A 23,771-nucleotide genomic window follows, 5' to 3' on the forward strand; every position below is an offset into this window, starting at 1 on the left:
TTAAAAAAGGAGGTCAGAAGACCAAACGACAGCCGGCATGGTAAAAAAAGTGAGGTGAAGGAAGCTATTAGAGCTAAAAGAACATCCTTCGGAAAATGGAAGAAGGAACCGACTGAAAATAATAAGAAACAGCATAAGGAATGTCAAGTCAAATGTAAAGCAGTGATAAGGAAGGCAAAGAGGGACTTCGAAAAAAAGATTGCGTTGGAGGCAAAAACACATAGTAAACATTTTTTTTAGGTATATTAAAAGAAGGAAGCCGGCAAAAGAATCGGTTGGACTGTTAGATGACTGAGGGGTAAAAGGGGCGATCAGGGAAGACAAAGCCATAGCGGAGAGATTAATGAATTCTTTGCTTCAGTCTTCACCGAGCAAGATTCGGGTGAGATACCGGTGCCAGAAACGGTATTCGAATCTGACGAGTCAGAGAAACTGAATGAATTCTATAAATCTGGAGGATGTAAGGGGCAGTTCTACAAACTGAAGAGTAGCAAATCTCCTGGACCGGATGGTATTCATCCCAAAGTACTGATAGAACTAAAAAATGAACTTGCAGAGCTATTGTTAGTAATATGTAATTTATTCTTAAAATCGAGCATGGTACCGGAAGATTGGAGGGTGGCCAATGTAGCGCCGATTTTTAAAAAAGGTTCCAGAGGAGATCTGGGAAATTATAGACCGGTGAGTCTGACGTCGGTGCTGGGCAAAATGGTAGAGACTATTATAAAGAACAAAATTACAGAGCTTATTCAAAAGCATGGATTAATGAGACAAAGCCAACATGGATTTAGTGAAGGGAAATCTTGCCTCACCAATCTATTACATTTCTTTGAAGGGGTGAACAAACATGTGCATAAAGGTGAGCCAGTTGATATTGTGTATCTGGATTTTCAGAAGGCGTTTGACAAAGTACCTCATGAAAGACTCCAGAGGAAACTGGAGAGTCATGGGATAGGAGGAAGTGTCCTATTGTGAATTAAAACTGGTTAAAAGATAGAAAACAAAGAGTAGGGTTAAATGGTCAGTATTCTCAATGGAGAAGAGTAGTTAGTGGGGTTCCCCAGTGGTCTGTGCTGTCCGGGTGTCCAGGCAATTTCCCTAAATTGTGTGTGTGTGGGGGGGGGGGGGGGGGGGCTTTGTGACCATTATGGACAAGTGAAACCCGTTGTACTCATTCTTAGCAATGGCAGTATAGCCACAGACCCGCCCACCCACCCCCAAAGTCTGGAATGACTTCCTCTTCTTCACCTCCCCTTCCAGAAGATGGGTACCTTCTCTGGTAGTCCCTTCCTCCTCCTACCCCCTTCCCCGACGGTCCTCCAATCCTTGGATACGTTGCTGGCAGTATCAGTGACTGAGGCACTCACTGCCGGCCGGCTCCTCAAGTCTTGTCTCTGCCATGTCCCACCTCCTGTGATGTAATTTCCTGTTCCTGCACAGGTGGGACGTGGCAGAGAGAAGATTTGAGGAGCCTGCCAGGAGTGGGTGCCTCAATCGCTAATACATCCAGTAATTGGTGAGAAAAAGCCTCCTGCTCGCCCCAAATGTGTGTGGTGGCAGCTTTTTAAAATTGTTGCAGGGGAGGGGGTGCAGAGGGGGCACTTTATTTTTGTGTGTCCTCTCTTTTTGTCACCACAAATTTGGTAACCCTACCCAATGGGGATCAAAAGGCTGTCTCTGCTGAGGTGTAGGTAAGAGGCAGGCTCCAATTGTTCCATTGCAAGTGGACCCTCATTAAGGCTGACCAGTGGTTCTTGGAAGTTGTTCAGAAGGGCTATTCCCTGGAGCCTGCAAACCTGTTATAAATGCTTTTATGACTTTCCTTGTCAGCTGCAGCATATGAATTCAGGAATTGATGGGCTATGTCTGTCTACCAGCAGGTGAAGATAGAGAGCACAACTGTTGCGTTCTCGAGGGCCTTGGCATTCTGTCAGGTCCTCGAGGCAGGACTGTAGTTCGTGAGCCCTTGGGCCACTGCCGAGGAGTGGCCACGGCAGGCAAGACCACTTCGGGACTGGAAACACAGAAGAGCAGTACTGGAACTCTGGACTGGAGTAGTACAAGGCAGGCAACTAGAACAGATGAGACAGGAACAGCTTCACCTGCACCTAGCCACCGTTCCTCCGGAGTTGAGCTCCGAAGTGCAGGCGGCTGGCAGGACTTGCAGGATAAGGCAGGAACTGAAGATCCAGAGGACCCACCCTGGGTCTGGGATACACGAGGGCGACAGGGCACGGAACTAGACTCAGGCATTGTGCTGCTGCACAACCACTAGCAAGACCCAGAAGACAGACCAAGGAACACAAGGCGTACAGAAGCTAGCAGGAGCAAGGACTAGGGCAGCAACACACTAGGCAGAACGGGGATCTGGGAATACCCACAGGGTAAACCCTCTAGCTAGGTGGAGACAGAATACAGGAATAATCACCCAGGAAAACACACTATCCAGACAGATACAGGATTCAGGATATACCCACAGGATATACAAGCAGGGTAGGCACACAGGCTAGGCAAGGCAGGGTTCAGGGTAAAGAGAGCAAACCAGGAAGAACAGGCCAGGGGTCTTGGGCTGGCAGCAGAGCAAACAGAGTAACCAGGAATAACAGGCTAAGGGTCTTTGGGGCAGACAGGAGAACAGACAGAGTAAACGAGGACAAAGGCTTCACCCCAACCCAGGGTAAGCCAGGGACAGAGGCTTCACCCCAAACACAGGGTAAGCCAGGAACAGAGGCTTCACCCCAACTCAGGGTAAGCCAGGAAGGACCGCAGTCCACAGACAGACAGTGGCAGGGAAGACCCCCCACGGAAGGACAACAGAGACACAGACACAGAAAGAAACTGGGCTGGAACCCAGAGAGAGGCTAAGCAGTAGTGCAGCAGACACTTACTAACCTGACCTGGCCTAAGAGCATAACACTTATGCAAAAGGCCCTGACTGCAAGCACAGCCCTTCCTTATGAAGGCTCTCACTGATGAGTCACCAGCAGCAGGACAGAAGCAGGAAGTACACTGACCCCAAAGAGAGGCTTGACACACATAGGAAGTGAGCCCACAGGAAAGACAGGCAGGAGCCATCTTGGAAGCTGGCACAGAGCCGGTGGCAACCATCTTAGATGCTGGCTCCCCAGAGAGGCATAGCACACACAGGTGAGGTCTAGTGAAGTAATCAGCACACAGAGCCAAAGACAAGACTAACACAAAGACAGACAGAAGCCAGCAGAGCTGCTGGCCTAGGGTTACCATATGGCTCCAGAAAAAGGAGGACGGATTGAGCCAGCGGGGTTTTACTTCCATTGCTTTCCATTGAAAGCAATGGAAGTAAAACCTGGCTGGCTCAATTACTTCCACTGAAAGCAATAGAAGTAAAACCCGGCTGGCTCAATCCGTCCTCCTTTTTCTGGAGCCATATGGTAACCCAGAAATGAGGTAAGTCTGAGGGTGGTCACAGCCACAGACGTGACAACAACTGAACTGTGTCTTATAGGACAGTGAGGCTTCTGTTCAGTTAGGATATCTCTGTTTCCAGAGACTTCTGGATTCTGCTGCTTGGCCTTGCTCCTTTTCCTATATTGGTTCAGTTGAGCCTGGGGGTGTTGTAAGAGATAGCTGGTGCCTTATTGGGGTACATCTGGTGGTGCCAGGTTGTTCCCCCCATCCTGTCACTTCCTTCTTGTTCTTTAACAGTACATAAAAAAAAAAGAGTTTCTCTGTAGAGCACTTCTTGTTGCTCTGAGTGGCTCTATTTTTCAGGTGGTTGAGTTGTTAATGTGCACAGATTCAGCTATCTTGTCCAGTGGCACCAACTGCTTGACTTCCTGTGGTGGCCGGTGGGTGAGTTCACCCTTAAATGTTTAATTGAAGTTGGCTCCATTTTATTTGCGTTGGCTGGATTTATCTGTGCGACCTGGATTTATTGCGTTGTCTCCATTTATCTGTGCGACCTGGATTTATTGCGTTGTCTCCATTTATCTGCACAACCTGGATTTCTCCCTGCAGTGTTCTTTGGTGATGTCAGTGCTGGAGTGTGTGGCTTCTTCCCATTCTACCTCAGAGTTATGGCGGGTGCATTGGGTTTTTGTACTGCTCTCTCCTTCGACTCTTCACTTGAGCAGCCCACGGTGGCCATTTTGGAGCCCTACGGTTCCACCAATCCTTCGGATTCTTCTCTCCCTTCCTTTCCTGGCCCTTCTTCCTCTTCTCAGGCAGTGTCTTAAGTTATTGGGTTCATCCCTGTATCCTCTGTGTCTCAGGTGCCATTTTCACCTGATTTTGTTTTGCATCAGGCTTTTTTATTGAAGCACTCTATCATGTTGATGTTGCAGCTAGTCACTGCGGGGTCCTTGATTTCTGATGCTGAAAGGAGGAGACTTGAATCTATTCTGGACATGGACCCTGTGTCTCCCCCTTCTCCTTTGGTTTCAGATGGGGGTTTCTCCACAGTTTCTGTTCCATTTCAGCTGCTGAGGAGGAAGCGGAGATAACTTTAAATGAAGCAGACAACCTCGCGACTGTCCGCATGCTTCATAGGGAGAAACTGCCCTCCTTTATTACCAATGCTTTAGAGGTTTTGCATATCTTTTCTCCTGCTGCGCCAGCTTCCTCAGTGTCTAATCCCACAGTAACTAGCACTAAGCATCCTCAAAGGTCCTTTCCAGTGCATGAGGCCATGCAAGAGCTGATCACAGCGCAGTGGGAGATTCTAGATACCTGTCTCAGGGTAGCAAGGGCTATGGCATGCCTCTACCCTATTGTGCAGGAAGAATTCAGTAAACTGAAGTTGCCCAAGGTGGACGCTTTAGCAGCGGTTGTGACAGAAGACTACCCTCCATGTTGAGCAGGGTATAGCTCTAATGGATGTACAAAATAGGAAACTGGAGTCTACTCTCAAACGTCAGGCTTCTATCTGTAGTTCTTACGCGGCTTGGGCTGGTCCAGACTCTGTCACCTCAGGACTGCCTTGGTATTGAAACTGAGTTAGCTTACCTGGCTGACTCCTTATATGATCTCATCCGGGTTTTGGCTAAGCAGTTGGCCTTGTCAGTGACAGCCCAGCGCCTGTTGTGGCTTCGCCATTGGTCTGTGGATGCGGCCTCCAAGCAGCATTTCACTAAACTCCCATTCTGGGGAAAGTTGCTGTTTGGGGAGGATTTAGAAAATTGGTTAAGGATTTAGGGGGACTCTAAATCCCAATACCTACTGGAAGATAAACTGAAGCCTTCCTTCAGATCCTCTCAATCTTGTTCTTGTTTGAAGGAATCAAAGAGGTACAGGCATTTCCAAGAAATTCCAGCCTAAATCAGCCTTTCAGAATGATCGAAGACGTTTCCTGCAAACTTCCCGTTCTGCTACCTCTGCTGCAGTTTCCAATGTTGGGATTACGATCTTCTCCTCCCCTCTGACCTTAGGAGGGTGTCTTTCTGACTTTTATGAAGATTGGGTTTTAGAGGTTAGGGAATGTTACAAGTTAGACTTCTGTTGTCATGTTGCCGTTTTTTTTCTTGGTGTGCAGTTCTTGACAGCGCAAAATCTGTTCACCTTGGGAGCGATTGTACCAGTTCTGCCTCATGAGAACGGTCAGGGGTTTTGTTCCTTTTATTTCTTGGTTCCCAAGTTTCTCCGAGTCAAGTATTTCCAAATGGAGACGCTGCCCTTGGTCACTGAAGCAGTCCACCTATGTTTCTCACATCTCTGGATTGCTCCAGTCCGCCTGATCCAGCTTCTTCCTGCCCGCTCCAGTCCGCCTGGTACTGCTTCTTCCTGCCAGCTCCAGCTTCCTGACTGCATACTCCAGTTCCAGTTCGCCTGATCCAGCTTCTTCCTGTCTGCTGCAGTCCGCCTGATCCAGCTTCCTGCTTGCTCGTTCCAGTTCACCTGATCCAGCTGTTCCAGTCCGCCCGATCCTGCTCTCCCTGCTTGCTCCAGTCCATCTGCCTGATCCAGCTGTTCCAGTCCGCCCGATCCTGCTCTCCCTGCTTGCTCCAGTCCATCTGCCTCAACCTGTTTCAGTCTACTTGATCCAGCGTGTTACAGCCTGCCTGCTCCAGCTACTCCCTTATTCCAGGCCCTCTCCTCCAGCCAGCTTACTCCAGTCTGCCTGAAACAGCCTGTTCCAGTCCGTCTGCATCAGCTTGTCCTAGTCCGCCAGCTCCTCCTTCAAACCACTCCAGCCTGCCACTCAACCTGACTACTAGCCAATCATTGACTTACCACCAATCACCTGACTGTCTACCACCCACCCTGAAACCCGCCTGCCTCCCAGCCCATCCTCCTACCAGCTCATCACTCTCCTGCCCGACTGCTTACCATCACCTGCCTGTCTCCCAGCCCACCTACCTTCCCTTTGAACACCTCAGTCACTACCCATGGCCCCCATTCACATCCTATTCCTTGCCCTGTCCCTCCCTAATCTTTTCCCCCTCTCACCGCTGTCTTCCACACGATCTCACTACCCATCCCTGTCCTCTTCTGCCCTCCCCTACCTACCCCTGTCCCCCACCACCTCTCCATCCCTACTGTCTTCCTCCTCCTTCCTAGCTCTCAACCTTCAACACCTCCTTCCTGCCATGAACCCTTCCCCTTTCCTCCTAAGCGCATCCCGTCTTCGTCGCCTTCGTCGCCCTTCCTCACCCACCCTTCTCCACACTCTCTTGCTCCTTCTCCTGCTATCCGCGGGTGACATCAATCCCAACCCAGGTCCCCCACACCTGTCCTCGTCCTCATCTCATCTATGCAAACGATCCCGCGATATCTCCAATCTCATCCCTATTCCCCTCCTCCCCCCTCCTCCCTCCCCTTCTCGTGTGCCCTGTGGAACGCCCACTCAATCTGCAACAAACTTCCCTTCACCCACGATCTCTTCATCTCCCATTCCCTTCATCTGCTCGCCCTAACTGAAACATGGCTCACCCCGGACAACTCTGCCTCAATCGCAGCCCTATGCCACGGAGGTTATCTTTTCTCCCATTCGCCCCGCCCAGTCGGCCGCGGTGGCGGCGTCGGACTACTACTTTCGCCCACCTGCAGCTTCCAACCTCTCCACCTACCTCAGTCTCACAGCTTCTCATCCTTTGAAGTTCACTCCATCCGTCTATTCCACCCACTGCCACTCAGAGTTGCAGTCATTTACCGCCCCCCTGATAAATCCCTCCCATCCTTCCTTACCGACTTCGATGCCTGGCTCTCCGTCTTTCTTGAGCCCTCATCCCCATCCCTCATTCTCGGTGACTTCAACATCCACACTGATAACCCTTCCGATTCATATGTTGCTCAGTTCCTCACTCTTACCTCCTCCTTCAACCTCCAACTGAGCCCCACCACCCCTACTCACAAATCTGGCCACTGTCTTGATCTCGTCCTCTCTTCTACTTGCTCACCCTCCACTTTCTGCGTTTCACCTCTTCCTCTCTCCGACCACCACCTTATCACATTCACACTTCAGCACCCTCCCCCTCACTCTCGCCCAACACTAACTACAGAAATCTCCAGGCTGTTGACCCCTCCACCTTATCCTCTACTATCTCTGATCTCCTCCCTTCCATCTTGTCCTCCACATCCGTTGACAAAGCTGTCTCCACTTACAATGCCACTCTTTCCTCTGCTCTAGACACCCTTGCACCGTCCACCTCCCGGCCCACAAGACGTACCAATCCCCAGCCCTGGCTGACCCCTTGCACCCGATACCTTCGCTCCTGCGCCCGTTCGGCTGAATGCCTCTGGAGGAAATCTCGCACCCTTACTGACTTCATTCACTTCAAATTCATGCTATCCTCCTTCCAATCCTCCCTATTCCTCGCTAAGCAGGACTATTATATCCAATTGACCAATTCCCTTAGCTCTAACCCTCGTCATCTATTCGCCACCCTCAACTCCCTCCTCAAAGTGCCCTCTGCTCCCACCCCCCCCTTCACTCTCTCCTCAATCTCTGGCCCACTACTTCCGTGACAAGGTCCAGAAGATCAACCTCGAATTCACCACTATTCCCTCTCCTCCTCTTCAGCCTATATCTCACTCTCTCATCCAACCTACCCAGCCCTCCTTCTCCTCCTTTCCTGCTATCACCGAAGAGGAAATCGCCCATCTCCTCTCCTCCTCGAAAGCCACCACTTGTTCCTCTGACCCCACCCCCACTAACCTCAACACCATCACTCCTACCATCACCCCCACCATCTGTCATATACTTAACCTCTCTCTCTCCACTGCATCTGTCCCGGACACCTTCAAGCATGCTGTGGTCACTCCACTCCTCAAAAAACCATCACTTGACCCTACCTGTCCCTCCAACTACCGACCCATTTCCCTCCTACCCTTCCTTTCCAAGATACTTGAACGCGCCGATCACAGCCGCTGTATTGATTTTCTCTCCTCTCATGCCATCCTCGATCCGCTCCAATCCGGCTTTCGCCCCCTACATTGAACAGAAACGGCACTATCTAAAGTCTGCAATGACCTATTCCTCGCCAAATCCAAAGGTCACTACTCCATCCTCATCCTCCTCGACCTCTCCGCCGCTTTTGACACTGTCAATCACAACCTACTTCTTGACACACTGTCCTCCCTTGGGTTCCAGGGCTCTGTCCTCTCCTGGTTCTCCTCTTATCTCTCCCATCGTACCTTCAGAGTACACTCTCATGGTTCGTCCTCCTCCCCTATCCCGCTCTCTGTTGGAGTTCCTCAGGGATCTGTCCTTGGGCCCCTTCTTTTTTCAATCTACACCTCTTCCTTAGCTCCTGATTTCTTCTCATGGTTTCCACTATCATCTTTATGCCGATGACACCCAGCTTTATCTCTCCACACCAGAAATCACTGCGGATACCCAGGCCAAAGTCTCGGCCTGCTTATTCGACATTGCTGCCTGGATGTCCAACCGCCATCTGAAACTGAATATGTCTAAGACTGAACTTATTGTCTTCCCACCCAAACCCACTCCCCCTCTCCCTTCACTCTCTATCTCAGTTGAGAACACCCTCATCGTCCCCGTCTCATCTGCCCGCAACCTCGGTGTCATCTTCGACCTCCTCCCTCTCCTTTTCGCGCACATCCAGCAGATAGCCAAGACCTGTCGCTTCTTCCTCTATAACATCAGCAAAATTCGCCCCTTCCTCTCCGAGCACACCACCCGAACTATCATCCACTCTCTCATTACCTCTCGCCTTGACTACTGCAACCTACTCCTGACCGGCCTCCCACGTAGCCATCTACTCCCCCTTCAGTCCATCCAGAACTCTGCCGCACGTCTTATCTTCCACCTTAACCGATATACTCATATCACCCCTCTCCTCAAGTCACTTCACTGGCTCCCAATCAGATACCGCATACAGTTCAAGCTTCTCTTACTCACCTACAAATGCACTCGATCTGCGGCCCCTCCGTACCTCTCTACCCTCATCTCCCCTTACGTCCCTACCCGTAACCTCCGCTCTCAAGACAAATCCCTCCTTTCAGTACCCTTCTCCACCACCTCCAACTCCAGGCTCCGTCCCTTCTATCTCGCCTCACCCCATGCCTGGAACACACTCCCTGAGCCCATACGCCGTGCCCCCTCCCTACCCATCTTCAAATCAATGCTCAAAGCCCACCTCTTCAATGTCGCCTTTGGCTCCTAATCATTACACCTCTTCTCAGAAAACTTATCCACCCCAACTTGACATTTCGTCCTTTAGATTGTAAGCTCTTCCGAGCAGGGACCGTCCTTAATTGTTAATTTGTACAGCGCTGCGTAACCCTAGTAGCGCTCTAGAAATGTTAAGTAGTAGTAGTAGTAGTAAAAGAAGCATATTTTCACATTTCTCATCAGTGATTCCTGCAGTTTATAGTCTTGGACAGGCACTGTCAGTTCAGTGCCTTTTGGTCTGGCAATAGCACCAAGAACCTTCTCTAAGGTGATGGTGGTAATGGCAGCATTTCTGTGGAAAGATGGGATCAGGTACATCTGTACCTGGACGACTGGCTGATCAGAGTCTCTTCCTTGAAGGAGAGTCTCTCAGCCACCTCTTGGGTGATCTCTGTACTCCAGTCTTTGAGGGTGTATGAGTACTTGGGAGTCCGTTTCGATTCTCTCCAGGGCAGGGTGATCCTCCCACATCATCGTGTGGTCAAGCTGCAAGGTCCGATTCTTTCGTCACTGATCCTTCAGAGCCCTCATGTTTGGGATTTTGTGCAAGTTCTGGGGTCAGTGACAGCAACCATTGAGGTTGGTCCCTGGGCCAGAGCTCACCTAAGACCTCTACAACAATCTCTTTTGTTTCGGTGGTCCCCTGTGTAGGGTTACCATATGGCTCCAGAAAAAGGAGGACGGATTGAGCCAGCCGGGTTTTACTTCCATTGTTTTCCATTGAAAGAAATGGAAGTAAAACCCGGCTGGCGCAATTGCTTTCCATGGAAAGCAATGGAAGTAAAACCCGGCTGGCTCAATCCGTCCTCCTTTTTCTGGAGCCATATGGTAACCCTACCCCTGTGTCTCACAGATACAATCTTCCTCATTTTTTGGAACTCACAAGCAAGAGTCAGTGTGGATTGGAGGCTCTGGACATTCAGTTTGTTCAAGGGTGTTCTCCTGAGGGATCCACAATAGATTGGTTGTCACTATGGATTCCAGCCTGATGTATTGGGGGAGCTAATTGTTTACATCACGCAGTGCAGGGCCTTTGGTTCAAGGCAGAAACCCTCTGGCCTATCAATCACCAATAATTCAGAGCAGTTTGCCTATCTCTCCATACCTTCTTCGACCTCCTCAGGACGCCCAGTGAGAATTCTTTCCGACAATGCGACTACGGTGGCACATATCAACAGGCAAGGAGGGGCGCATAATGCTCCTCTCACCCTGGAGGCTCATCTGTTGATTCAGTGGGTGGAATGTCGTTATCTTATGATTTTGACAGCCCACATTGTGGGGTGTCACGCCCCTCATCTGATCCAGAAGTTGTCTGGGTCCAGCAGCCTCCCACGCCTAATGAATCTGTTTTATTTCCTGGAACTGGGCACTTCCTTTTGTAATTCTAGAGGGGTCACTGACTGACGACATCACTTCCTGTCTAGTAGTACTTAAGGACGTTCCTCTCATGTGCCCTGGCAACAGGCTCCTTGGTGTCCTGCTGACTCCAGTGTTGCTTTGTTCTGCCTTCCTGCCCGCCAGCGGTGTTCAGTACCCTGACTGTCAGTCTGTTCCAGTACGTTTGCCATCAGGCTTGTTCCAGCACTTCTGCTGGCTGTTCCTGTTCAGCCTGGGCTCCGAGTACTTGCTAGTTTGGGACTTTGCTTAGTTCTGGTGTCAGTTGCCACCAGCAAGGACCTGTGCTGTGCTAGCGTCGCCCAGGTAGCATCAACCACACTGTGACCCAAGGGCTCACTACCCTCGAATCATGACAGTTTGCCAAGGCCATGAGCTCGACTGACAAAGCCGCCTCTTAAGTTCCTCCAGGATCTTGCCCAGGTGGTCCAACAACAGCAGCTTCAGCAGCTCATGGGAACCCTTCAAGGGATTTGTGCTCAGCTAATGGTGAAGAATGACTTTTCAAGGAGGAAAGGGTAGACTTCCAAATCAGAAGTGGAGCAGTGGGAAGTCTACCCTCCAGCGAGCCAGAGTTAGCAAACCAAAATGATTATTGCTGTGGTTTCCTGAAGAAGGAGATGCGAAACGGGACCGTTGGGACCGCACACATTTTAAATCAGTGAGCTGGGGTGTAACCACGCGTCACATGAACTGCGCAGCGCCACAAAGATACGTTTTTTATTTTCTAAGTGAAGTGTGCTTTTGAACAGCACTGTATGTAAATGATTGAGGGGCAGTTCATGTGATGTGCCTTAATGACATTACGTGAGATGAAAAGATTTTATAGTGCAAGATAAAAAAAACAACAAAAACATATTTTTGGGGTTTTTTCGATCTATGATTACTTTTTGCACCGTGTAGAAGAATTTTGAATTAATTGCCACAGTTGTATGAGACCTTTTTCCTTCTTGAAAAGTCATTCTTCACTGTTTGGGTTTTGATAAGTGTCTTTTGGCATGGCCGTGCAGGGCTCATTAAGGATGAACTTTCAAGATGGGATCTCCCCACCAATTTGGATGACCTTATCTCCCCTAATATCAAGATTAATATTCGATTTCAAGAGCGGGCCAAGGATCGCGAAAACCAAAGTCTCCATACATGTGGTACCTCAATTTTAGGAGGATATACAACTGCAAGCTCTCTCTCCTGTGGTGTCCCACCGGTGGAGGGGGTCCCAATGCAGGTGGGGCATTCTCAACTCTCAGAGGAAGAGAAACAACATTGTAGAGTGCAAAATCTCAGTCTATGTTGTGCAGACCCAGGTCATTATGCTACCAGATATTCCTGGAAACTCCAAGGCCTAGGGTTAGGTGGGACGACACCCCGGGTCCATTTCAAATTGCTTCAGCTTCCCTCATTGATAGTCACTCTTCAATGGGGAGAGAGAGAAATTATTGTCCGAACCTTCCTTGACTCTTGGGCTGCCGGGAACTTTGTGGATGAATGGCTGATACACCAGTATGATATTCCTGTAAATCCCCTCAGGAGACCTCTTTGTACCTCTTCAAACTACGAGGACCTGCTGCCTGGTTTCTCTCCAGGTGGGCCTCATGCATCAAGAAACTATAGAACTGTTGTAATGGAATTGCAGCCGTGCTCTGCAGCTGAATTGATAAGGAAGGGAAGACCTTGAGTACTTTAGTTACAGAGCCCGTTAGGGATAATACTAACAGTAAAAGGAAAATGCTTAACAGTGAAAGGAAAATGCTTTAATTGAAAGTACAGCTCTGTGGCCCAGGTGAAAGTTTAAGAAAAATATCTTAAAGGAATTTACAGTCCGGAGCCCAATGTTAATTAAAGGTGCTTAACTGTCAATTAAATTTAGGGAGGCAGATCCTAATCCCAGAGGGAGATATCCGCATCCGTCTGCTACCAAAATGTAATGATTAGATCTGCCTCACCCATTTGGGCAGCGGAAGCCATAGGCTCTCTGTACTATCCTACAAAGAACTGCAAATCCCCTCTAGATACTTAATTACCCCAACCTTGAATCTGCTCATGACAGGCTTACACCGTCAGGCAGTAGCAACCTCCCCAATTAGAAAGGAGCCCAGTATTCAGTAGATAGAGTAATATAGTTTATTAGCATTGTCATCTCACTCAAAGATAGTACAGGCAAGCAGTTATTCATATGATGGTACAGCAGTTCACACACATCTCTCTCTCTCCAACCTTCTCTGGTAGCCTTCCTTCTCCTTATATACAATTCTGACTCCATTGGTTCCAATGGACACTAGCTTTGTCACCAGGGTTCTTGGCCCTTATCAGTTTGATCAAAATGACTTCACATATTCTCAAGCTCTAACTATAAACAAGATATGCTCAGAGTGCATCTTGTTAGGTGACTTTGCATATTCCCCAAACCTTTCCCTAGCCCCCCCTTTGGATGTTCTCACCCGGGGTGCAGCTGACCCAGTACTATCTCTACATAACCATAGCAACTTTTGCTCATGACGTCTTGCAGGTGCCAGTCCCAGAGCAAATGCCCCCCTCCCTTGCCAACTCAGCACTTGCTACAGTGAAATGTAACTGTGTCAAAGGTGGTATCTGATTTTTACAAGCTAGCTCTCTTTTATATCTGAGATGATTTTGATTTTAAGAAGCCTAGGTCTTATTATGAGCCATTGGCCTGTATTTTACTGAGAGCAAGGGCTAGCAAGGCTAACATACTTCTTCACTGTATATACCCCCTAGATCAGTTAATCAGGCCATTTTGGGTCTCCCTTGGCTACAAAAACATGAACCTCGTGTCGACTGGCACTCAGCAGATATTCTGGCCTGGGTGGCTAACCTGGTATGCAGATATGATTCATTTATTGGCAAACTTCCCAGTACCATTTCCACACACATTACTGGGCCGTCTCAGACAGGGTCCAGTTGTGATGGAAGATCTGAGTCCCTTCTGGCTTATGGCTTGGCCCTTTAGAAGAAACATTTGAGGCAGATGGATTACTCAGTATTGGTCATTGCTTCTTTGCTGAAAGTTTGCAGAAGCTCCGTGTCATAGGTGTTCGAGTACTGGTGTTCAGAGTGTGGCTTGTGTTCCTGGCGTGCCGAGATTTCCTCCATCTTTGTATTTCTGCAAGGGAGGGCTTTGATCAGAGGTTGGCTCTTAATTCCATTAAGGTGCAGTTGGTGGCTCTTTCCTGTTTCAAGGGTAAGGTTAATGGTATTTCTTTAGCAACACCGCCAGATGTTTTGTGGTTTTTGTGTGGAATCAAGCAGATCTGACCATCCCTATTGTGCTGCAGTGGGTTCTTAACTTGATACTGAGCACATTGGCTAATCCTTCCTTTGAGCTATTGTGGCAGACACCCCTAAAGGACCTGTCTTTAAAAACGATCGAGTTGATATTCAAAGTGATTTAACTGGCCAGAAACAACTCCAGGCCAGTTAAATCGCCTGTTCAGGGCTAACTGCAAATGTTTAGTGACACTTAATTGGATAGTGCTGCTGAAAATAATGGGTTAGCTCTGAACTGCAAACAGCTTATTTTGGGAATGTTCTGGGATGGAGTTGAAACTTGGCCAGTTAAGTACTGATATTCAGATCTTAACCGGTCAAGTTAACTGCATAAACAGGACTGTATAAATCACAGTCCTATCTTTATACGGTATCTCATAGCCAGTTAAGTGCTGAATATCGCACTTAACCAGCTATGTGTTAGCCAGCGTTGCAAATTCAGAAATTCAGTGCCAGTCTGGATATGGTCAAGCATTGAATTTCCAGGTTTAATACTGGTGGCCGTCAGCAAAACACTGATTGTGCTGGTTGAATATTACCCCAAATATTTCTTGTAGTTACAGTGGTGGAAATAAGTATTTGATCCCTTGCTGATTTTGTAAGTTTGCCCACTGACAAAGACATGAGCAGCCCATAATTGAAGGGTAGGTTATTGGTAACAGTGAGAGATAGCACATCACAAATTAAATCCGGAAAATCACATTGTGGAAAGTATATGAATTTATTTGCATTCTGCAGAGGGAAATAAGTATTTGATCCCCCACCAACCAGTAAGAGATCTGGCCCCTACAGACCAGGTAGATGCTCCAAATCAACTCGTTACCTGCATGACAGACAGCTGTCGGCAATGGTCACCTGTATGAAAGACACCTGTCCACAGACTCAGTGAATCAGTCAGACTCTAACCTCTACAAAATGGCCAAGAGCAAGGAGCTGTCTAAGGATGTCAGGGACAAGATCATACACCTGCACAAGGCTGGAATGGGCTACAAACCATCAGTAAGACGCTGGGCGAGAAGGAGACAACTGTTGGTGCCATAGTAAGAAAATGGAAGAAGTACAAAATGACTGTCAATCGACAAAGATCTGGGGCTCCACGCAAAATCTCACCTCGTGGGGTATCCTTGATCATGAGGAAGGTTAGAAATCAGCCTACAACTACAAGGGGGGAACTTGTCAATGATCTCAAGGCAGCTGGGACCACTGTCACCACGAAAACCATTGGTAACACATTACGACATAACGGATTGCAATCCTGCAGTGCCCGCAAGGCCCCCCTGCTCCGGAAGGCACATGTGACGGCCCGTCTGAAGTTTGCCAGTGAACACCTGGATGATGCCGAGAGTGATTGGGAGAAGGTGCTGTGGTCAGATGAGACAAAAATTGAGCTCTTTGGCATGAACTCAACTCGCCGTGTTTGGAGGAAGAGAAATGCTGCCTATGACCCAAAGAACACCGTCCCCACTGTCAAGCATGGAGGTGGAAATGTTATGTTTTGGGGGTGTTTCTCTGCTAAGGGCACAGGACTACTTCACCGCATCAATGGGAGAATGGATGGGGCCATGTACCGTACAATTCTGAGTGACAACCTCCTTCCCTCCGCCAGGGCCTTAAAAATGGGTCGTGGCTGGGTCTTCCAGCACGACAATGACCCAAAACATACAGCCAAGGCAACAAAGGAGTGGCTCAGGAAGAAGCACATTAGGGTCATGGAGTGGCCTAGCCAGTCACCAGACCTTAATCCCATTGAAAACTTATGGAGGGAGCTGAAGCTGCGAGTTGCCAAGCGACAGCCCAGAACTCTTAATGATTTAGAGATGATCTGCAAAGAGGAGTGGACCAAAATTCCTCCTGACATGTGTGCAAACCTCATCATCAACTACAGAAGACGTCTGACCGCTGTGCTTGCCAACAAGGGTTTTGCCACCAAGTATTAGGTCTTGTTTGCCAGAGGGATTAAATACTTATTTCCCTCTGCAGAATGCAAATAAATTCATATACTTTCCACAATGTGATTTTCCGGATTTAATTTGTGATGTGCTATCTCTCACTGTTACCAATAACCTACCCTTCAATTATGGGCTGCTCATGTCTTTGTCAGTGGGCAAACTTACAAAATCAGCAAGGGATCAATTACTTATTTCCACCACTGTATCTGCTCATCCAGGTGAGTCTCTGAGATATAGACCCTTTCTTTAAAAGATCTCTATTTATCCTTTTTAGCTGACTATGATTTTTACTCACACAGTGCCTTTCTTCTTGCCTAAGGTGGTCACTCCCATGTTAATTAAGTAGTTTCTCTTCTGGCGTTTTTGAAGAGTGTGAAGATGGAGTTGGCATGGGAAGCCCATAAGCTGGATGTTTGCAGGGTGCTCTTGTACTGTTGGAAGATGATGAGTTCCTTCTGGAAGTCCAATCAGCTCTTTATTTTGTTGATTGGTTCATGCAAAGAGAGGCAATCTCAAAGTATTCCTTGGCACACTGGATTAAGGCAGTGATAGAGGCAGCATATATTCCCAGTTGGAAGGTAGTACAGGGAGGACTCCGGGCACATTCTACAAGGTCTCTAGTGATCTCCTAGTGGTGGCCCTGGAAGATATCTTCAGGTGGTGATGTGGTTGATGTTGCATTCCTTTGTGAGAGACTATAAGATTATGTTTGAGCCTTAAGTGATAATGCCTTTGGTTTGGTAGAGCTGTGTTGGAGAGAGCTTTCCCACCCTGAGGAATAGAACTTTTTTACATAAATATTTGCTTTTGCATTGGCATGCTGACTAGTTTTAAGCCACAGCATCTGTGACAGAACAGTTTGTTTTAAACCCGTAAAATTGCCATTATTAAACCTTGGAAGTGCATTTCTCTAGCTTGGCCATAGGTGGTGCTTTTTATTTGTTAAAGCTGTTGTGGAAAGTGAATGCCCTCTTTTAGTTTCACTCCGTGAAGAAGTGAATCCGCAGTATTGTGAGCAGTATACTTTAAAACTTGTTGACTGGGCTCGGCTCTGATTGGCCCAGGAGCTCCTTTCTTTGAATTGTACTGATTTTGTTTCCCCCCAGTTTCAGCCCGGGAGAAGAGAGAGAGAGAGCTGTTTGCTGAAGCCCTGTTATATTTGATAACTGGTGAACAGCTATATGTCCTGATCTCCCCAGGTACTTTTTAGGAAGTAACCAAATGTTTAGTTAGTATTATAATTGATCCATATTTTAGTTAACTATTGTTTGCTGGTTGCACATTCTTTTTTTGTTCATGGTTCAAGTGCGGCAATAAACCTGTTTAGTTTTTTGACTCTGCCTGTCTGGACTGATAAAGAATCCTGGTTTGTGTTTTGGGTCTGTGAGTGCTTTCTGGGAACTGTGGGACCACTGAAAGTGTGGTCCCAGTAACCTAGAAATCACTAGGGATAATTTGAGAGTGGGAGACTCACCTAGAGGTGGTTATGACCCAGTCAGTGGGAGGAGGGTGCTAATGTAGAGCACAAGCGGCAAGTGCAGGCGGACCTGAGCTGTGCTGGGGATAGACCCTCTGAGTGGCCGCAGCGGGTGGCTAGGCATTTTGTGACAGCATTCCTCATGCCAGTGATGTCACTGGAAGAGTTCATCTTCTCTCCTCTATCCGCTAGTAGGGTGCCATAACCTTTGGTCTGGACTGGTTTAGCGGGAGTAGAGGAAAGGTATCAAGAAAGACCAAATTTCTCCTGTTAACACCAGACTTACTAGGTCATTAAGGAGCTCATTTTCAAAAGAGAAAAACTTCTCAAAAGCAGTATAAAGTGGCACTTGGACGTTTTGATTTGAGACATTTTTCTCTGCAGTGCGTCCAAATCACAAGGGGGCAGGATTTGGACATTCCCAAAACTTGGACATTCTTCTGGCATAATGGAACAAAACAAAAACTTCCAGGGCTAAAAGTTAGATGTTTTGGTCTAGACCTGTTTCGTTCACACCCAAGTCTCAAAAAAGATGCCCTAAATGACCAGATGACACTGGAGGGATTAAGACATGACCCCCCTGCTTACTGATCCCCTCCAGTCCCTCAGAGTTGTGAAAGAAACAGTACATACCAGCTTCTATGACAGCTTCAGATGATATGGCTAGGCCTATTAGAGCAGCAAGCAGGTCCCTGGAGTAGCCTAGTGGTCGGTGCACTGGACTGTAGAGAAGGGGACTCAGGCCTATATCCCTTTCTAATTGGTACACTTGTGGTGAAAAGTGGGAGCCCTTCAAAACTCACCAAAATCCTATTGTACCTACATATAGGTGAAACCTGCAGGCATATATACAGTTAGGTACAGTAGGTTTTGGTGAGTTTTGGAGGGCTTCCCATGCAATGTAAGGGGGTACTGGTGAGATGTGTACCTGGGAGCTTTTATGTGAAGTCCACTGCAGTGCCCTCTAGGGTGCCCCACTGCTCTGCTGGGATGTCTGTGTAGCCAGTCTACTAAGATTGCTGGCCCCTCCCTTACATCCCAAAGGCTTGTTTGTGCAGCTTTTTATTTTTTAGTGGTCCTAAAAGATAGATGCACTCAGTGGTGTGCTGGTAAATGCTGAACAACAGGTTCTGTCCTCGGTCCACCTCTGCGCCCCCCCCCCCCCCCCCAAATTGCAGAGCTGGCTATAGCCGGGGAGAGAGCCTTGGGGGGGGGGGGGCAATGCATTACTCCAGGAAAAAAAAATGATCCCACGTTCCAATCTAATTCATGTTTAATGTGGGATAAAATGCCATAAATAAGTAAATAAATATAAACTTTTAATGTTGAGCACCTGATTCTCAAAGTGGACATATTCCAAACACTATAATGAAAATAAAATGATTTTTTCTACCTTTGTTGTCTGGTGACTTTGTTTTTCTGATCATGCTGGCCCAGTATCCGATTCTGCTGCTATCTGTCCTCTTAACTCCGTTTCCAGGGCTTCCTTTCCATTTATTTCTTTCCGCCTTTCTTCTTCATTTCTTGCCCTACATCCGTAAGTAAAAGCTGGGTCCTCCGCAGACTTGACTGTCCAGTGGATCCAGCTTCTGCCTATTTTCTTCATCCATGTGCAGTTTTTCTCCTCTCTTCCTTTTCCCTCATCTCATCTCCTTCCTCACTCTTCCTTCCCCTCCATCCATGTCCAGCATTTCTTCTCTCTCCCTTCCCTCTCCTCCACCCATGTCCAGCAACCCTCCTCTCCCCTGCCCCTCCCCTCCATCCACCTATGGCCAGCAACCCTCCTCTCCCCTCTGCCCTCCCCCCCATTCACCTATGTCCAGCAACCCTCCTCTGCCTTCCCCTCCATCCACCCATGTCCAGCAACCCTCCTCTCCCTTCTGCCCTCCCCTCCATCCACCCATATCAGCAATTCTCTCCCCTGCCCCCCTCTATCCATCCATACCCATCGATTCTCTTCTCTCCCCTGCCCCCCTCTATCCATCCATACTCATCGATTCTCTTCTCTCCCCTGCCCCCCCTCCAGCCACCCATACCCAGCGATTCTCTTCTCTCCCCTGCCCCCCTCCAGCCACCCATACCCAGCAATTCTCTTCTCTCCCCTGCCCCCCCCCAGCCACCCATACTCAGCGATTCTCCTCGCTCCCCTGATTACCTCCGTTGAAGTGGTCGCGTGGAGGAGTGGCCCAGTGGTTAGGGTGGTGGACTTTGGTCCTGGGGAACTGAGGAACTGAGTTCAATTCCTACCTCAGGCACAGGCAGCTCCTTGTGACTCTGAGCAAGTCACTTAATCCTCCATTGCCCCATGTAAGCCGCATTGAGCCTGCCATGAGTGGGAAAGCGTGGGGTACAAATGTAACAAAAAAAAAAAAAGCCCTGCCTGCCTCTAGCCTTCCCTTCGAGTTCGTTCCCTCAGAGTCCCGCCCTCGCGGAAAGAGGAAATGATGTCAGAAGGCGGGACTCTGAGGGAACGAACTTACGAAGGGAAGGCTAGAGACGGGCAGGGCTTTTAATGACGCAGCCGGACAGAGGTAATAAGTTTTAACCCCCCCCCCCCCCAGGGCGGCGCAGGCAAACGAGGGCAGTGGTGGGAGGTGAGGTAAACGGGGTAAGCATGGCTTGTGGCGCCCTCCTGCTATGCTTACCTCGTTTACCGGAGCCGGCTTGCCCTGCAGAACAACCGGCTCGCAAGATGTTAAAAAATTTAACAACTTGCTCTTGTGAGCTGGTGCGAGCCGGCTCCAGCACACCACTGGATGCACTGATCACAAAAAACATTTAGCAAATGGCCATTTTTGAAACAAAAAATTGGATGTTTTTCTGGTTTTGAACATGACCATATTCACTACTGAATTTTTGGATGTTTTGAGAAAATTATCGAAAATGCCCCTCTAAGACAATTTTTTTGCACAGTGGGAACTTGAGGATCCTGTAGATTGCTTTTTGTTTGCTGTCCTTCCATTGTAGTCTGATACTGTATTTGTTCGATTTCTTTCAGACGAAACATACATGGTGTGAGCAAAGAAAAGATAAAAAGGATGTTGGAGCGATATGAGCGATGTGTCACTGTAAATACTATCCTCAGTTCCTCAGTTTCTGATCAACTGGAACATGATTTCAGTCAACCCCAAGATCAGGACCAAGAAGATGATGGGTAGGAGCTGGTTGATACCAAAGTTAATTTCTATAATAATAATGAAAATAATTGCTCCTGGTTTTATGGCAATGTTTGTTGCAAGGATTTTTGTGTTTTTAGGTGCATTTTGTTTAACCTATAGTGCCTTTGGGAGATGGTCTATTAACAGTTTAATAAAAGTTGTAATATACTGCCTTTCAAAAATGCCAATAGAGTGGTTGACAATAATAAATACAAATCATAAGGAAAGTCAAGTTGAAGTTGCAGTAGTGTTAAAAAGAAAAGAAAAAAGGATAAGAGAAAATCATAAACGTGAAATTGTTAGGTACAGAAATAAAAATAGCTTAAGGAAAGTTTACTAGGAATTGCCAAGTGCTTTCAGCCCCTGTTCAGCATGTTATAGGTTAAAAATAAATAAAGATCAAATAATCCATAATGGATCATAGTATGCCTCTTCAAAAAGAAAAATAAGTTTTAAGACCTGATCGAAATTTTTAATAATTTGATTCCAGTCTTAGAGTGTAGTAAACTATTCCAGATAGTACTATCTGTCTTAGGGAGTCCAAGTTTTGCTGACAATGAGAGAGGAGCTGCGGCAGAGAAGAACTGGCAGAAGTCTTCATCCTCTATTTGCAAATAAGGCATATCTATGCGGAGCACTTGGTTCAAACTGCCATGGTAAAATGCATTTCGGTAGGGTAGTAGGGGATGTTCAGGTGGTGTCTGAACATAGAGTGCATAGTGACTAATGATGTATGTGAAGTGTGCATGTATCTGGATAGGGCAGTGGTTCTCAACCCTGTCCATCCAGTCAGATTTTCAGGATAGCCACAACAAATATGCATGAGATAGATTTGCATACAATGGAGGTAGTATGTGCAGATTTCTCTCATGCACATTCATTGTGGATATCCTGAAAACCTGACTGGCTGGGTGTGTCTCGAGGACTGGGATCTCAAACTCTTGGAGAAGGGAAGTATGCCTGGGTCTTGCCAGCAAACATTAGACTGGCTTTAGAGAAAGGAAGGGGTAGATAAGGGATGTAAAATAAAGGAAGGGACAGGGTTAGAGAAGAGAAAATAAGAGGGAAAGAGCATAAGAGAAGAGGTGTGGTTTGAAGAGGAGTGAAGGAGAGGGACAGTGCAAGGAAGGGGAGGGAGTGAAAAGTGAGTGGCTGGGGAGGACAAGAGTGTTCAAGGTTTGGTACAGGGGAAGGAGGGGAGGAATAGGGTGTATCTGGGTGGGTGACAGGGAATGAAGGAGACAGAAGAGAGGCATGGTGAAGAGTAGGGAGGGGGAATAGTGCAAGAGGATGACACACACACACGGACATGTACAAGTGGAATTTCTGAGTCACAATTTGCTGGATCCAGGAGAGCAGGAACTGAGTCTTGAGATATTTCATCTGCTAGTAGACTGCTGTGGAACTCTCTGTTATGATCTGATGGCATTTAGAAGAAAAGTGAATTGCGAGCATCAGGATTCAACACTCTGGTTCAACAGTGGCCATGTATATATACATACATATATACATACATACCAGCTGCTACCTTATTGAGACACACTTATCATGGCTGTTTGAACCAAGTGTCTCACACAGACTTGCCTTATTTTGCAAGTGGAGGAAAAGGAAAGTGCACCATTGTGTCACACTGTAAGTGTGTACCTTACCCTTATTAACTTATTAAAATCTAGTTACCCTTGATTCTTAACATTGTGGAGAGGGAATGACTGAATGGAAAAGTTTGTAAAAGACAGTGGATGTTGAATATTTAGTTGTATGTATACATTTTCACTTTGTTACAGACTTGGTGTTATTATCTAGTGTATCCAGTGCGTTTTTTCTAGCAAAAAAAGGTGCCCGTACTCAACAGCTAGGCCACCCTTCATAGGTGGGGTGATCACTAAGGGACCCATTCTACAATAGCCAGGCCCCCTGCAACCAGTCACAGAATCTATGACAAGGCAGAATTGGTGTGTAGAGCCTGAGCTCTTTCATTAAAATGGGAACAATGGGTCAACTTTAGCAGACAATGGAAAAGGTGCCGGTACTCAGTACCCCCAAGTACCTTCTGAAAAAAAGCCCTGAGTGTATCTAAAGTAACAGTACAGCATTGCAGACTTTTTGTGGAAATTCATATCAGACATCAGATTCAGTTTCCAGTTTAGTACCAGATTATAGAAGATATTTTTTTTCATATTAATACTTTATTGATTTTGTTTTTAGTATTTAGCTTTATTTGGATTAGAGAATGGCAGGGTGACAGGGACCCGCAGTAAACACGGGGATGAGGACAGGGACAGAGCCCACAGGGATGGGGTGAGGATGGGGACAGAGCCTGTGAGGACGGGAACTAACTTTGTCCCCATGTCACTTTCTACTTTGAAGCCTGTTAATGAACTGGACTGTTATTTATGTTTCTTATGCAGACGACAATCTTTTTATTTTTTGGCCACAGCTAGCAAAATTTGCATGGGGGATCCTTTACATCCTGCTACCAGCACATCTTCTAAGAAGACATCTTCTATTGCAGGAGGGACTGTGGAAGACAGGAGAGCTAGACTGAATCCTGAGATTGTTGATGACTTCTTATTCATTCACAGATTTAAAAAATCATAACCGTCATTCGTAGGGCATATATATGTCTTCCCTCTAGGGCATACAGAACGGGTTGTATTTTGTACCCCTGGACAATTTAACAGGTTGGATTAGGATTCCTTGGGGGTTTTGGAAGTCAACTATTGTTGGGGTTGGAAGGGTAGAGGGTGGTGGTAAGGTTCTTATAGCTGTTAGTTATTATTATTATTGTTTTCTATTTGTAATTTATACACAACAGTTGCGCAGCATATTGTTCCTTTTTATACTTTATTAAAAAATTTAAATATAAAATCATAAGAGTTCAAGGCTTCTGCAGATGA

At 47.3% G+C, this 23,771-nt stretch overlaps 1 protein-coding gene across 2 annotated transcripts in view; it reads left to right on the plus strand.

The window, feature by feature from the left end:
• N4BP2 (NEDD4 binding protein 2) overlaps positions 1-23,771 on the plus strand; it is a 274,364-nt gene that overhangs the window by 137,396 nt on the left and 113,197 nt on the right. For both annotated transcript variants that reach the window (XM_030191320.1, XM_030191321.1), the window contains exon 7: positions 20,715-20,870. In XM_030191320.1, the coding sequence (XP_030047180.1) occupies positions 20,715-20,870 (156 nt within the window). The remainder of the gene's footprint in view (positions 1-20,714; positions 20,871-23,771) is intronic.

The sequence above is a fragment of the Microcaecilia unicolor genome, chromosome 2, assembly GCF_901765095.1.
Source record: "Microcaecilia unicolor chromosome 2, aMicUni1.1, whole genome shotgun sequence".
In the NCBI taxonomy this organism is placed as follows: Eukaryota; Metazoa; Chordata; class Amphibia; order Gymnophiona; family Siphonopidae; genus Microcaecilia; species Microcaecilia unicolor.